The sequence below is a fragment of the Haemaphysalis longicornis genome, unplaced genomic scaffold (assembly GCF_048455015.1).
Source record: "Haemaphysalis longicornis isolate Haplotype H1 unplaced genomic scaffold, Haemaphysalis longicornis Haplotype H1 scaffold_4, whole genome shotgun sequence".
Classification (NCBI taxonomy): Eukaryota; Metazoa; Arthropoda; class Arachnida; order Ixodida; family Ixodidae; genus Haemaphysalis; species Haemaphysalis longicornis.
The window spans coordinates 224,502,914-224,518,157 of NW_027526361.1; the positions used below are offsets into that span (position 1 = coordinate 224,502,914).

General features: G+C 45.7%; 1 protein-coding gene across 1 annotated transcript in view; it reads left to right on the top strand.

Moving 5' to 3' along the window:
- The first annotated feature begins 5,454 nt into the window (after positions 1–5,454).
- The window catches only part of LOC144180244 (solute carrier family 41 member 3-like), a 36,701-nt gene continuing 26,911 nt past the window's right edge, over positions 5,455–15,244 (top strand). Inside the window, exons 1-2 of the mRNA XM_077708624.1 lie at positions 5,455–5,763; positions 8,022–8,129. Coding sequence (XP_077564750.1) covers positions 5,455–5,763; positions 8,022–8,129 — 417 coding nt within the window. The remainder of the gene's footprint in view (positions 5,764–8,021; positions 8,130–15,244) is intronic.

Below are 15,244 nucleotides of genomic sequence, written 5' to 3' on the forward strand. Positions count from 1 at the left end.
GTATCATGGAACATGTTCAGGCAAGTCTTTCAGGAACAGTTCAGCGGGCAAACGTCGGTGCGGCCCCTACGCAAGGATGGCCCGAGAGGTTCTGAACCACTTCACATTTTCAGCCCCGACTATTCTACTCGTTTCAGTGGATACCAATCATATTGAAAACGTCCTCATCATCATCACTTTCCATTTGTTTGTTGTTTGCTTTATTTTGTTTCGCCACAGTTTTATATCGCTTCATCGTGGTAATCCTGATGATTGTGGGGTTTAACGCGCCGAAGTTACATTTGGGCTATGAGGTTCGTAGTAGTGGAGGGCACGGGATTAACTAGTACACGTGGGAATCTTTAACGTGTACCCGAAATCTCGACACAGGGGCGTTTTCGGTGTTCCCCTCAATCTTAAAAGCAGCCAACACGGCTGGGATAGAACTCGTGTTCTGGGGCGCAGCAGCACGACGCCTTAGCCACAGAGCCACCAGGGCGGGTATAGTGGTAATTCTTATCTCGCACTGCTCATTCCGATATTATATTACCTTTGACCCTTTTTGGTAGCCTTTATCAATTCAATCAAATGGTAGGCTTTATCAATTCAATCACTAGCAATGTGCTCGCTCGCAAGGCTAATTAATATCATCATCTTCTTCTTCTTCTTGATGCTCATCATCTTCGTCGTCGTCGTCGTCGTCGTCGTCGTCACATCATCTCGTAACCGACATCTAACCTGACGTGGCATCGAACAGTTCAGCCGACATCAAGCCCAGCTTGGTCCCCAAGCAAGTAAGCACGCGCGTTTATTTGGTGTAAATGTTCACTTTAGCGTCTGAGCACTAAGTTGCCAAGACGCGCTCGTTGTGAGTTACCTCTGTGGATGGCTTCTTTATAGAGCGTGTCATGGGACTGGGGAAGCGCGTTGTGCGCGGGATCGAAGTCAGTTCCACTTATACGCAAAAAACAGTGTGCAAGCGCTTTAAATGTCAATATTCAATTTGCACGTCACCTGTTCCAGTCAGGAGCAATTATCCGGCGCGCAGCCAGCTTTGAACTTTTGTCAGGCAGAAGCTCCGGCACAGAATAATTCTTCAAAAACACGGGAACGAGGGCTAGTTGGTTAGCATTCATGAAGGATTAACTTGAGTGAACTTTACGGGGGGAAAACGTTTTTCCCTCATGAAATAATTCTCCGCCGCGCTTGCCAGTGGCTCACCGTACTGTGTCCTATATCATTCGTTCTAGAGGACTAATTCCGGGGTTATCTTAACATGGCATTCTGTGTTAGCATAACATGGCAACAACATTATGCGCAAACAAGCTAAAAGTGCGTCCAACCTTCGCCCAATGCCGTCCAATCGATCGTCAAAACTTTAAAGACCCAATCGCAATATAAGAACGAACCCATGCGGCGATTTTCGCGAACTAAGTAACCGCATCTACGAACGATCGAAATGCATACGGCTACGTTGTTTATGAGATAAAGGAACACAATTCTATTCCTCCTTCATAGTCTCTGCGCGTATTGTTTTATCTAGAACCATCCTTTTTTCGGTATTTTCAAGTGACCGTTTTGACACAATCTAAGCCTGTTTTCCCGCACGCGCCGTGTGGTCAGAGGTTTTATAACAGCATTTCCGACGACCAACCGGTCTATGGGGATGCATTTGCTTTTTGCAAGATGCCATCGGTCCTACTAAGAAAGCTTTCGCTTTAAAGGAACCATGAAGACAAAATAGAAGTTGGGTTTATTATAAAGACTGCTTAGTCCCGATAACAATGATACCGATATCATTGCAATCTTCGAACAAATAACGGAGATATTGAAGAAAACGTGTGGAGCAGTCGCGACCCCCTAGCTAATTTCCCGCAACTTTTATATGACGTCACGGAACCTTGCTTGTGCGATTGGCGGTCGCCTAACTGACCTGTCGCGACGAATCATGACCGGACGTCTGTAATGGGGCCTCTAGTTCCATTTGACCGCATCACTTGAATGCTAAAGGGCAGTTAACGCACTGAAAAGTATGTTTTATTGTGTGCCCCGTATGACGTCATTCTTGCTCATAACACGTCACTGTAGCGCGAAATTTGAAAGTTTTTAAATACTTCTTGGTTTTTTTTTAACATCTTTTGGAGCTGTAATGAAGCTGAGTGAGATACTGAATCGTAGTTCTTTCTAATTACACGAAGTTGTATTTTCTCTTCATGGCTCCTTTAATAAAACGGCGCCTTTCGTCTTGCACGTTGTATACTTGCTCGGCCTTCCTTCGGCGTAATATGCTATTGGTGGTGGTTGGGGGCTTAGGTATGGCGACGGCTTGGCTCTTTGCCATTCGTGCCTCGTGCGCCAGCCACTCTTGTGCTCCGTCATATGTCCTTGGGAGGCATGCGTCAGTAGGCGTCTACGTTTCGCAGGCGTCGGTCATGCAGGCGCTACGCAGTGCGTAGCAGAAAAATGCAACGTGAGAAAATTCCTCGCTTTGATGGTGTGCATGTTCGTGTCGCAGAAAAATGGGGATTAGTTAGTCGGCCGCGGGTTTATGCCCGCAACGCTTATCGTAACGGGCCAATCCCTTCGAGCGGTTTTGTGAGAATTGGGGTTATATCTGTTGATCTCTCAGCCAAATGGGCATTTTGGTACCATCGTAGCACTACGCACGCAGGAATCTCGCAAAGCAAGGCATACAAGCCGCTCTCCCGAAAAAGAAATGACGCCAGGAGAGCCGCGTTGTTTTGAAATTTAGGGCCTAATGACGCGACTTGACGGGGTAGACGCAAGACCGTTTCGTTCTGGGCGAACTTCTTTCCCGCTGCTATAAAAGTGGGTTTCCTGCTCTTATAAAAATACATATTGCATGGACAATTGTGGTGTCGCGTCGGCGACGGCCCCGAAGCGCGAAGCAGGAGACAAACGCTCGAGTCGAACAGTCAAGCCAAAAGAGTAATTTATACAGTCACGTTAAATATATACCCTGGGGTTAGCCCCCTGGTGGTAGAATCAGTTCACATCAAAACCGAAACCGAAGCCGAAAACTCCCGGATACTACAACAATGTAATTGTATTATCTGTTTAAAAGGGAATGATCCGCGCATAAATCAAAATGTTTTATTGTTTATTTGAGAGTGTTATTAAAAACATTCTTGCGAAAATTCAGCCTCAATCGCGGTTTCTATAGGCGCCACCTTTTCTAAAACATTTTGCTTCACGCGTGAAGAAACCATTTCATCAATAAACTATTTAAATTATTTGTCAGGATCAGTCGGCCGAATATACAATAAATGTAATATCACTGTTTGTATGAAAACGCTGCCTAATAAGCAGAGCTTAAATTTTTTTTGCTGGATGAGATCACAAAATAGCCAGAGGATTCGTAGCCTATTTACTGTGCGTATGTTTGAACATTTTTTACCTGTCTACCTCGGCAGCGCTTACACGCAGGCAAACAGAACATGCGCTGCCGAATTACTCAAGGACATGGAGAAAGCCATTTTTAGCGCATGCGCTTCCTGATTTTTGAGGAAAGACGTTGAATGCCAAATAAATGTTTAATGCGCAAATGTTTAGACGAATGAAAGAAACGCGCACGATTCTTGAACTGTACTTCTACGTGTCGTATGCATTTCTCCCTTTCGTATTAACTTCTGCCGCAGCTTTTCTTTATTTCAATATGAACCAACCATCCCGACAAATCTTAATGCTGTCTATGTTTCTTCTTCTCCCGGTGTAGCTGAATTACGACGAAAATCTCTCCACGCGCTGTGCGAAAGATTAAACGGCCAGGTTATGTTCATAAACGCTACGAATATCCTTTGAGTAAATACGGCGTGTGTTTTTGTACCGAATTGTAATTGTGGAATTCTCTCTCCATAATAGTCTCTATAAAGCTGTTTGATTTGTGATTGACTCAGCCCTGTATGGGTCAGTGATTCTGTGACAAGTGCGGATCTGACCTTCTAATGTGACAAGAAGTACAGATGTGTTTCTGGTAACTTTTATTTGCATACCTCTTCCCTTTTCCCACTGTCCCACATTCCCTTCAGGGTCTTATGACCTCCTTCAATAAACAGCCAATCAATCAATCAAATCTTATTTAATGAGCGTGAAGTTTCAGGAATGGCGAGAGAGTGAGGAGGCAGCTTGGGGGCCCTCTGTTTATTTGCACCAGGCGCTCAGCATTGTTAATCCGGCCCTGCATGTACCCTGAGACGCTGCCTGAGTACACCGATTATACCAAGCGTTGTCTAGCTATTGCTGTCTGAGTCTGAGTCCGGAGCTCTTTGCACATACCGATACCTCAGCGACAGCTGGAATACCAGTCATGTGGCGCGAGCGTTGCTTTAAAAGGCGGGTCAATCCCTCAGCGATACAACCTGTCATGTAAGCTAACCCTCGCATCTGACATGCTCTAAAGAAGACGGAAAAGGCAGTTCCCATTCTATTTTACTGCAGCTGCACCGACCGTGGTCTGTGCAAATAGGCAGCTCATATATGAATCCGCACATGACTACCCAACGGTAGCGGTGCTTCACTGCGACCATGAAAGCAAGGAAGATGCCCTATAACAACTGGAACAGAGGGGAAGGAACGGTTCCGCGAGAGGAAGCCAATGGTATCCTCTCCCCCACCTATGCGGCTTTCGCTTTTCGCAATCCTGCAAGGTTAGGGGCATTCGAGCCGACGGTGTGTAAAGGACAATCAGGTTACGGGAGACCAACCCGTGCAGTGAGGTCGTCTTTACACATTCCATGGCGCTTCGTATATCACAGCACTACCGCAGCCGTTCTCAGACCACCAAAAACGTCCAATAACATATTTCAGCCACTCGTTTATAATACATCACCTGATAGTTCTTTATATACTGATACAAGAAGTAGTTCACGCCACCAGAAAATTAAAAACGCAATATGTCCCCCAAGAAGTGTCATCGAAGTAAAGAAGTTATCGATGGTTACAAATCAGTGTACTGACTTGCATCCCCAAGCCATTTGGAAGAAAGTTTCGGGTCCCACAATGAGAATGCACATATTTAACTAATAGAAATTGTCGCACTCAGAGTGCAAATAATGCCATTAACATGCTACCTAAAACGTGGCTAGAGAACATATAAAGCACGTAAATGTGGTTTAGCAAGGAACCTGCGCACATGATGGCACACGGCAATAGACGTTTAGCCACGCAGAAGGAGTTCAGTGTGTTGGTGACATACAACAGTTATTCTGAACCAGACTACACGCGATATGTGACCCATACAGCCTGTAGCCTAGACGCGGAGGCTGAACGCTTGGGCCTCCACCTCGTTCTTCCTATTAGCTCATGCTATCAAGGTTGCGCACCTGCTGTCTTAAATACTAACTGTGATAAGCGCATTTGTACAGTGCAACGCATCTTTTCTGTGTGGAAGATAGCAAAATTATACGTGACATCTCGTCGAACTTCTGTACGCAGCTTCTTCTCTACCACAGTACCATGGCCAACCCAACTGCAAAGGACGCCCCGCAGACGTCGAGCGTTAACAGCCACGGTGGCTCCCTTCGTGGCAGTGGCTCGACGTCTCGTCCAGCGCCCGCACTGCCTTCACCACCTTCACCCGGGCCGGAGTACCGCACCTTCGTGGGGTCGGCCGACGCTTGCGTGGGCCCCGGCGGCCAGAACACGCCGCGCGAGGAGTCGCTGCTGGGATCGCACATCTCGTCCACGGCCGCTCAGGTCTTTGTGCCGTTCATCCTTGCTGGAGTCGGATCCGTGTTTGCCGGCCTCCTCCTCGACGTAATCAAGGTGGGGACGCATTTGAGGGGCGAAGCACCTTAAGGCCGACGATTGTCCGGCGTCCGGCGTCTGTGCTCACGGCAGTCCACCGTGTAAATCGAAACATCTGTGAACAAAAGGTTCACAAAAGGTTAACAAGAACGAAATAACAGGTTCACAAAATGTTAGAAAGAGAGAGAGAGAGAGAGAAAGTGAGAGAGAGAGAGAGAGAGAGAGAGAGAGAGAGAGAGAGAGAGAGAGAGAGAGAGAGAGAGAGAGAGAGAGAGAGAGAGAGAGAGACGCACAGCACCGTGTAAATCGAAACACCTGTGAACAAAAGGTTACGAAAGGTTAACAAGAACGAAATAAAAGGTTCGCAAAAGGTTAGAGAGAGAGAGAGAGAGTGCTCCTGGAGAGCCGTTCTGCGCATGCGCGAAGACAACTGGATTGAATTGTATTTGCATTTGGATTCGATTGGATGTATTGGATTGGATTGGATTGGATTGGATTGGAATAAATTGAATTGTATTGGATTGGATTGGAAATCGTTTCAGCAGCAGTAAGCACTTTCACGGGTTATTTCCGGTAAGAACGATCCCCAGTGCTTCACCCACTCGTCATGATTCACTTCGTGTGGATGCGTGATTTTTTTTTATATTATCGCGCAAGCTACAGGTGTCGCCCCACTATAACCTCTTCCACTTCAAATTAGCCCCGCAACAGGCGTGGGTTACTTGAGGCACAGGCGGAGGGGTGCCAACAAATCTCAAACGGTATCTCTACGACAAACACTACTTTAATGCGTCAGTTATTTCTCGCGCAATATCTGGCTGCTCCCAGACGTTGTTAACGGAGGTAGAGGGAAATCATACCATGCAGCGGTTCATTTGCTTCAGCTTGCTTCTACGCGATATTCTACTGTGGCTTATAGTGGGGGAAGTGCTCCGTGTAATTGAAGCCGAACATGGGGTAGGCTTGTTGTTGTGTTTCTTCGTCAGTTTAACACAGGGAACGTTCTGTAAAAAAATAGTACGGGTGCTAAATCCGACAACCAACGCAAATTGCCCCACCTGAGCTGAGTAAGTAGCTCGTGCTTTACTCCACTTTGAAAGATAGCCTATAGCCTTCAATATTTGAGGCGTTTTTGTTTTCGAGAAGAGCCAGATCCACGTAACGCGAATTTGAGAAAGAAGCGGAACTTTGTTACCGGACCTAAATGCAACGCTGTCAAAGCTATTATATTACATAGTTTGCATTTCAGCTAGGGGACGTTTATGGCCACAAGAAATAAAAGTTATGGAGTGAATTTGAGCAATATTTGAGAATAAGTTTGTATTTGGCTCACATTGAATTGAAACTCAAGTTGACGCGTTATTCTTATGAAAACTTTATTTAAATTGACTTTCAAGAATGGTTCGATTGAGTTTTGGCGGAAAAAGGCATTAAACATATGCAAAGGGCTTGAAGGACAGCAGAACTATACATGGAGAGCAGGTGAGTCATCTTGGCACCATTAGCAGCTCTTTTCTAGTTCTTCCCAAAGATAAATTTCTTTGGCACGCCTGAAGGCACTCACGAAGTAAGCGAGCTCTTCATTGCCTTGCCATCAATTTCCAAACACTTGTCAAGAAGGCTGTTCATATCTTCTTCTTTCTGTCAGAGGAGGGGTGGGGGGAGTTTTCCCCGGTCTTGTAAGTGGCGGCTATTTAGTTAAGTACAAAAACGCGGTAAATATGAGACTAAAAAAATAAATGTAATCAGAGTTACTCACTAGGGACGGGAGAGACTGGATGAAATCATCGTTTCACATCTCTCACTTTCATTTCGTTCACTTCTTCTTCCGTTCATTCCGTCGTTGACATCTGGGGACAAATTTTAAGCCGATCTCCCAATTGCCGTCTCAATTCGTAATAAGCCAGCTCTCAAAAGCAAAAAAAAAAAAAAAAACTTCTGAAAACACCCACGAAACAGTCTGAACAGTCAAGCCGAAAGCAAACTCCCATTGGGAAAAAGGATTTGGCTCATTTTGACCCGTGAAACAGCAGGACCTGGCTCCGTCTCGATACGATTTACGGTCTGCGTACACGTTTTGGGGGCTGTATTTCACCTATTTTCTTGCCACCCCTTTTTTAGGGGATAGTTGTCGAGTTTTTTCTTGTCACTGAAGTTTTATATGACTTAGCTTCCGTTCCTGGGTGTCGCTCACTTCAAAAAAAGGAGGCCTAATTTGGTGCCGTTTGCATCTGCCCCTCGTGCCTTCTCGCTTTACACGCGTTCAATGTCTGCAGGACTGGCGAGTGTTCGTGAGCGTGCGCGAGCTGTTCGTTCTGGTCCCACCCCTGCTGGGCCTCAACGGCAACCTGGAGCAGACACTCGTCGCCCGACTCGGCACACAGGTGACTGAACGCGGTGCTATAGGGTCACTGATACATTTTCGTGGATTTAGCTTCCGGCCTTAAATGCACCAAACTTAGGTTGTTTTGATGTCTCACTGTGGGGTGGCAGTTCTTTGAGACCCATGCCATCTAGAAATGCGGAGCTATGGCATAAGTGCCAGAGCCCACAAAGGATTCCTTCTGGCTTTAGGAGAACAAAACTTGATTGGGTATCCAACGTTGCGGTCCACGCGTGTGGTGACCATGACAGGGAAGATAATCTGTACGCGAACTTTAAAAGGAACAAACTGCGCTTAGTGTAAACAATGACGAAGATCTCACTAAAATATTCCTGACACAAAGCAACCGCTGAAAATGAAACAAAATTTAATGAAACAAAACATCTGGGCATCGCCACGTGCGGCATCAACAAAAAAGATGAGGGACACACACACAAACACACACACACACACACAAACACACACACACACACACACGCACACGCACGCACGCACTCACACACACACACACGCACACGCACAGAGAGAGAAAGAGAGAGAGAGAGAACATTGATTAGAGGATGACACGGAAGTGGCTGTCATTTAGGTGATCCGTACCCCGCCTTCACCGCTGGTGCCCTCACGATGAGGATTGACTGGTCCAGGAGGGAGGAGCTATGTGCTGTTACGTGGCGGCAGGAGAAAAGTGACAGGAGCCATGGTGGATTTCTTAGCGATATCACTATGTGCATGGCGGTCATCATGGATCCCGCACCAGGCACGCTCCAGCCACTTCGTCGTTCTCGTCGTCTAGGGTCATGACGCTGTGGGGCATTTTCCACATAAACGTGTCCCAAGACAATATAGACAGGAGAGTCTCTCGCTGCTCTTTGGGGGAAGGGGATACAACAAGGGGTGGGAGCCTTGGGTTAAGTTTGCATTTCCCCAGTATGTGACTAGGTGTTTCTGGTTTGGGGAAGAATTTGCATCCGGCTGAATATTGGCTTATCAAGTGATAGAGAAGTGCGCGGAGTATACTTAACACCTCTTTATAGCCTTCAAAGATTATGAGAAAGCATTTGCCTCGGTCGAAACTTCAGACGTCATTCAAGCATTACGGAACCAGGGTGTAGATGATATTTACATCTAGAAGATATTTACAATGGCTCCACAGCTACCATCATCATTCATAAAGAGAGCAGTGAAATACATATAAGGGTGGGTTTCAGAAAAGGAGACACGATCTATCCAATGCTATTCACAGCATGTTTACAAGAAGTATTCAGAACATTCGATTGGGAACAGGTTGGAGCAAGGGTTAATGGAGAATACCTCAGTAACCTCAGATTTGCTGATGACGTTGCCTTGCTAAGTAACTAGGGGGACGAATTGCAAATCATACTTTCTGCACTGGGCAAACAGAGTAGAACCGTGGGCGTGAAAATTAATATGCAGAAAACGAAAGTAATGATCAATAACCTCCTGACAGCACAGCGATTTGAGATAGGTGGTGACGCAGTAGAAGTGGTAAGCGAATATATCTACTTAAGCCAAGTTGTGAGCCCAGATCCCAACCATGAGGCAGAGATAATTAGAAGGATCAGAATTGGGTGGAGTTCATTCGGCAGGCATTCTCAGATAAAGAATGGCAGCCTACCATTGTCCCTGAAGAAGAAAGTATATGACAGCTGCATCTTACTTTACTCACCTACGGGACAGGAACTCGGAGGCTCACTAAGAGGGTTCAACTTAAATTGAGGACGACTCAGCGAGCAATGGAACGGAGATGATAGGTGTAACAATGAGGAACAAGAGAGGGGAGTGGATCATTAAAAAAACGCGTGTTAATGACATATTAGTAGAAATTAGGAAGAAGAAATGGACATGTGTAGGACAGGTAATCCGCAGGCAAGATAACCGTTGTTCATTAAGGGTAACAGAGTGGATCCCTAGAGAAGGAAAGCGTTGCAGGGGGCGGCAGAAAGTTAGATGGGCAAATGAGATCAAGAAGTTTGCGAGGATAAATTGGTCGCAGTTGGCACATGACCGGGGTAATTGGAGAATAATGGGAGAGGCCTTTGCCCTGCAGTAGGCGTAGATAGGCTGGTGGTGGTGATGAGGATGATGATGATGATGATTGGCTTGGAAATATTACGTTAATTCGGTAGTTCACGGTACGGGTAAGTATCTGAAGAAGCATGAGAGTCGTCTGGTAAAGTTTTGTGATGTTTGTATGTGGAATTTGGAGTGTTATCCTACTAAGCTTACATTGTTGAATTATCTGTTGTCATGTGGTGAGCAGGTAATGTCTACCGCACTACCCATGCTTGCTTGTCTAGAGTACGCGGGACTGTTTGGGAGTGAACTTGTTTCACTTAATGGGAGCGTGTACCGGCGTTCACATTATTTCTGCTTTTCCGTGCGCGGATCGGCATTATAGCACCCGGTGTGCCAGGGGACTGCGCTTAGCGGTTCAGTTCTTGAGTACGCCTCTTGAGAGTCCGTGAGGATCTTGCGCGCTGTGGTCTGCACAGTTCATGGTATTTTCAATAAAAGGAAGGCGAAGAAAAAAATAAGTATAATGAAAGAATCTTAAGTGTGGAAATTCACGCTCTCACAATGCGATATGCAGCATACAACAGTTTCCTGAAAAGTTGCCTTCCAAATCACTCATTAATTTGTAAAGGAATACTCTAGAATATATATGTGTGTGTGTGTGGAACAGGCGCCGTTTTTCACTTCTTGCTAAGTATTATCAGACCAAGTTTTTTTGAATAATGGCTCGGGATGATTAGGCGTTTACTGAACTCCAAAGTCACTGAAATGGGTTTATCAAGTTATGAATACTTCGTTTTTCCGGAGGTGTACGCTGAAGAGGTTAGGGTGTACCAAAGTAGCCCGTACCCCTCTAAAGTGCCTGTTCGTCCTCTTTGTTTTTGCCAAAAGAAAAGTGGCGCCTGAAAAGACACGTTGTATGTCGGGTCTCTGTCACAGGCAAACCTGTGCTAGCGCTCATTGAGTGAAACATCGCATATACAAGAAGATATAGAACGCGGATGTCTTTTTCAGATGGACTTCGAAGGTTGAAAACTAGACGCTTTCTTTTTGATCAAAGCGCCAAGCCAGAAAAGCAGCGGCAGTAGAGGAGCACATGATGCGGTGACGCGTCTCAAGGGCGTGAAGCTCAGCCGCTTATAACTTTGATACAAAAGAAATTATGCAATATGTTTTTCTGCAGTGTTTTTGGACCTGTCCAAAACACTCATTTATCCACTTTTCAGAAAAATACAGGCCGGGGTTTTTTTTATTTTTAAAGTTGAGCATTTTTAGAAAAAGCACAGCAGTCAATTCTTTTTTGCGTTTATATACTATAGATAAGCGATATTTTACACATATGTTTAGAAATATCTGCCTGACATTATCTATCTCTCACAAGTAGGTCACTTTTTCAGGTGCGGGGGGGTATCAAATTGAGCTACAATCAAGCGTCTGGCCCGATTTCACGATTTTCTTTTATTTCTTGGTCACGGCAGCACACAAAGTTTCCCTTGAAATGTTTGTCATTTTTGTATAGTCTTTGCTTTCGAAGAAATTTTGGTCAGAACGATTGCACCTTGCCGTGTGCGAAGACCCAAAGTTGGAAAGAACTGCAGCCGCCGGGAACCACGCCTTACCGGCGCCACTTTTGGGATTTCTTTTTATCCCTGAGTGCACACGCTATAGGAAGGTGGCTCTTCCCTGGCTTGCGCATAACACATAAAAATACGACCAAAAATATAAAAAATGAGTGTGTACACGCATGTTCGATCTCTCGTGGACCTAACTGGTTTTGGGCACAATAAAAAACAGCCCAAAAAGACGCGGATGCGAGAAAACAATAGACACAACGATACTGACTACTTTATACTCATCCTGTGTACTCTGTTCTATTGTGCAAGTCTTTTTTCTAATCGTGTGCAAATAGGATAATTTTTCAACACTTTGTGTTGCGGCAGCCCCACACTTTCGCTTCCCGACCAGCCGTACCCAATCTGGCCACTATTGAATGGGGAAATGTTAGAATAGTCCCTGGAAATTTGGCTAGTCTGCCGGCCGAGGACTTCAGCAGGGTTCTTTTTGCGATGAAAGCCGCGGTAAGACAGCACACAGGTCGACTGCAGCGCCCTCTCTGTACAGTGGCCCTTTTGGCTATTTACACGTTATTCTAAAACCTAAATAGTTCTTTTGATACCTTCTCCTAGCAATATTAATATTGCTTTTCATCCTTTTTCGGGTCTGAATAAATTTATCGAGGAATTTCTCAACCGTGAAAAGTAGCTGTTGTTGCCTCTGATCGTCTGCTCACCAGATTGTGCAGACGACCACAGCTAATTAAAAGCGGCATGCAAGCAGACGGTACTAATCTTTCACTTTTAATTTCGAGAAAATGTAATTCTGACAACAAAAAGTAATCAAACAAATTGCAAGCAGACGGCACTAATCTTTCACTTTTATTTCGAGAAAAAGTAATTCTGGCAACAAAAAGTAATCAAAGAAATTGCAAGCAAACGACACTAATATTTCACTTTTAATTCAGAGAAAATGTAATTCTGGCAAGAAAAGTAATCAAATAAATAATTTTTAATAAAAATTTATTGGAGGAACAGATCTTTGATTCTTAAAAATGCCTCCTTCCAAACGCGCTGAGTGCGCTGAAAGGTGCACTCTGAGGGCGCGACGGTTGACCAGTGTGCTGTTTCTCGCGTGCTTCCATCGATGCGGCGACACAGCGTTGTAATGAAAAAAATGGGCCGGGTGGCACGCTGGCCAAATTTCTAGGTTCTATAATATAGTCTTCGTAAGTATAATGCACAAAAATTTCAAAATATTTTTTGATGGATTAACTCTCAACTTAGGGGGCACAAACCGCGTAAGCCGCTTCCGATTGGCTTTTCGTGCTCCTGGCCTTTTCACCCACTAATAATGTCGAATAAGCGTTTCATTTCATTTCATTTCATTTGATATACCCTGGCTTCGGCTTCTCGAGCAACCACATTTTTCGTCGAACGCTCCAGCCGCTATAAATAGCTCTTTTCCCCAACGCTCTGTAGAAACCACAACGCTCTGTCGAAAAATAGGAACATTAGCAAAATTAAAGTAGTTCCACTCAACGTGAAAGCTTTCAAATGCGGAACAGTAATTTACTAGAGGGGCTGTGGCGCCCTCTCTCGATTAGTTTCGGTATCAGCCTGGTGTTGATACTGAAAGTTGTCAAGGGAGGGCGCCACATCCACTGAAAACGCTTATGACACAATGCGTTGAGGTTTCATCGATTTGATGTAATCAATGCAATAATTCATGATTTTTTCTAATTCTAAATTACAGTGAAAGCACCTTCATTCAAACTTCAATAAATTGAATTTATTATTAACTCTACCTGTATGATTTGTTCCGACCAGGCTCCCACCATGGTTTATGTATAACAAAGTCCGTGAAATCTAACGCAAGTGGCCTCCGCCACGGATGATTTGAACTACGCGCCACCGCGCCGGCAACCTGGGGCCTGGCCCGCTGCCATATATATGCACCCGCTGCCCACATGGATGCAGCGATGCCTCCGGAATAGGGCGAAGAACTGGGAGAGAAGTGAATCGGGTAAAATCGATGTGAAACCCGCAGGGCGAATGTTTTGTAAGAAGTTTCTTTGCGGGCTACGTCGATGCGAATTCAACGACATATGGCATGATTTCTGACGATGCAAGCGTAGAACCTGTCATTACCAGTGACTAAGGGAGGGGGCGTAAGAACCACCGGTGTGTCTATCGCTTGGAAGTAATGACCGGATTCCATGCCTGCCACCTCTTCTTCAGTTTTGAAGAGGGCGAAGAGAAGGCCTTCCGCTAGATTCGCCCGTTCAGCAAAGAGCGCCTGCTTTCGCCTTCAGGGAGGAAAGACAGGCTTCACTCGTGGACTTCTTGGAGCATCTGATTGCTCGCATGCTCTATTGCTGCCCTACCAATCCCATTGTACGACTTTTGTTCTTCACGTTAGTTCGAACTTTCAATAAATCAAACTGAGGTGGCGTCCCCCTGCAGTTGAATTAACGAGCCTCTAATGTATTCTGTACTCATTTGAAGTCTAGCAACGGGAGCCTCCATGGCGACGGTGCAGTGCAAAGATCCCCCCCTACACTTTGCGTGCGAGTAAGGTGTGCCTATTTGCAAAATGGGATTGAAACCGGCTTCGCAAAGTGAGAGACCCAGTTGCGACCCCGCGACCAGGGGAAGGGATGATCTTTCCGAAGCCTCTGTTTGGGTGCGTTACACCACGTGATCACAGTGGCGAGGTACCATGACCCCAGACGAGCTACGGTGACAAGCTGGGCCCCTAAAGTACTCCTCACTTAAAAACGGATATCATACTTTTCCAGGGAAAGTCATAGAATGCATAAAATGTGCAAATGAAGGTTGGCCGTGGCAAGCAGTGAAGCGGGCGAGCGAGCATCTGTGCTTGAGAGCCTTTAATTACCACCAGGGCGACGCCGACGGAACACGTCGCGCAGCCTTAGGAAAGCCGAAGACTGGGCGTACAACCTCTTGATTTGCATTCCACCACGCCGTCTTCCCGGCACCGAAGCAATTCGAGACCCGGGAAGAGTTCCCGTTCCGAGAACACGTCATTACGGTCGCCCCTTAGCTGTGGTGGCGGCCCCGCAGTTTCCGCAGTTTCCAGGATGGCCACGCGACGAAGTTTCGGCTGGAATTCCTGGAATTTGACACTCGGCCTTATCCATAAATTGAACGGATGCTCAGTGTACTATAAATATAACGTATTAGAGGTTCACGTTGGTCTAGTACGGTACGCCTATGTAACACTTCAAAAGCAGCGCAGAGACGAGGGCGGAAGAAGTGACAAACCAGAGCGCTGATGGACATCTGGGGAACAATTTATTACAAGACAAAATAACTATTTAGGAAAAGATTATTTAAGACGGGATTTGTTACGATGCAAAGCAGAGGACGCATGCTGGCGTCCTGTGTTTTTTCGTGTAGTTAATGTCTTGTAGTAAATTGTTCTCCAGTTTCTCGTCAGTGCTTTAGTTTGTGACTTCTTTCGTCCTCGCCTCTGCGCTGTTTTTTATGTTTTTAAAAGAACGGA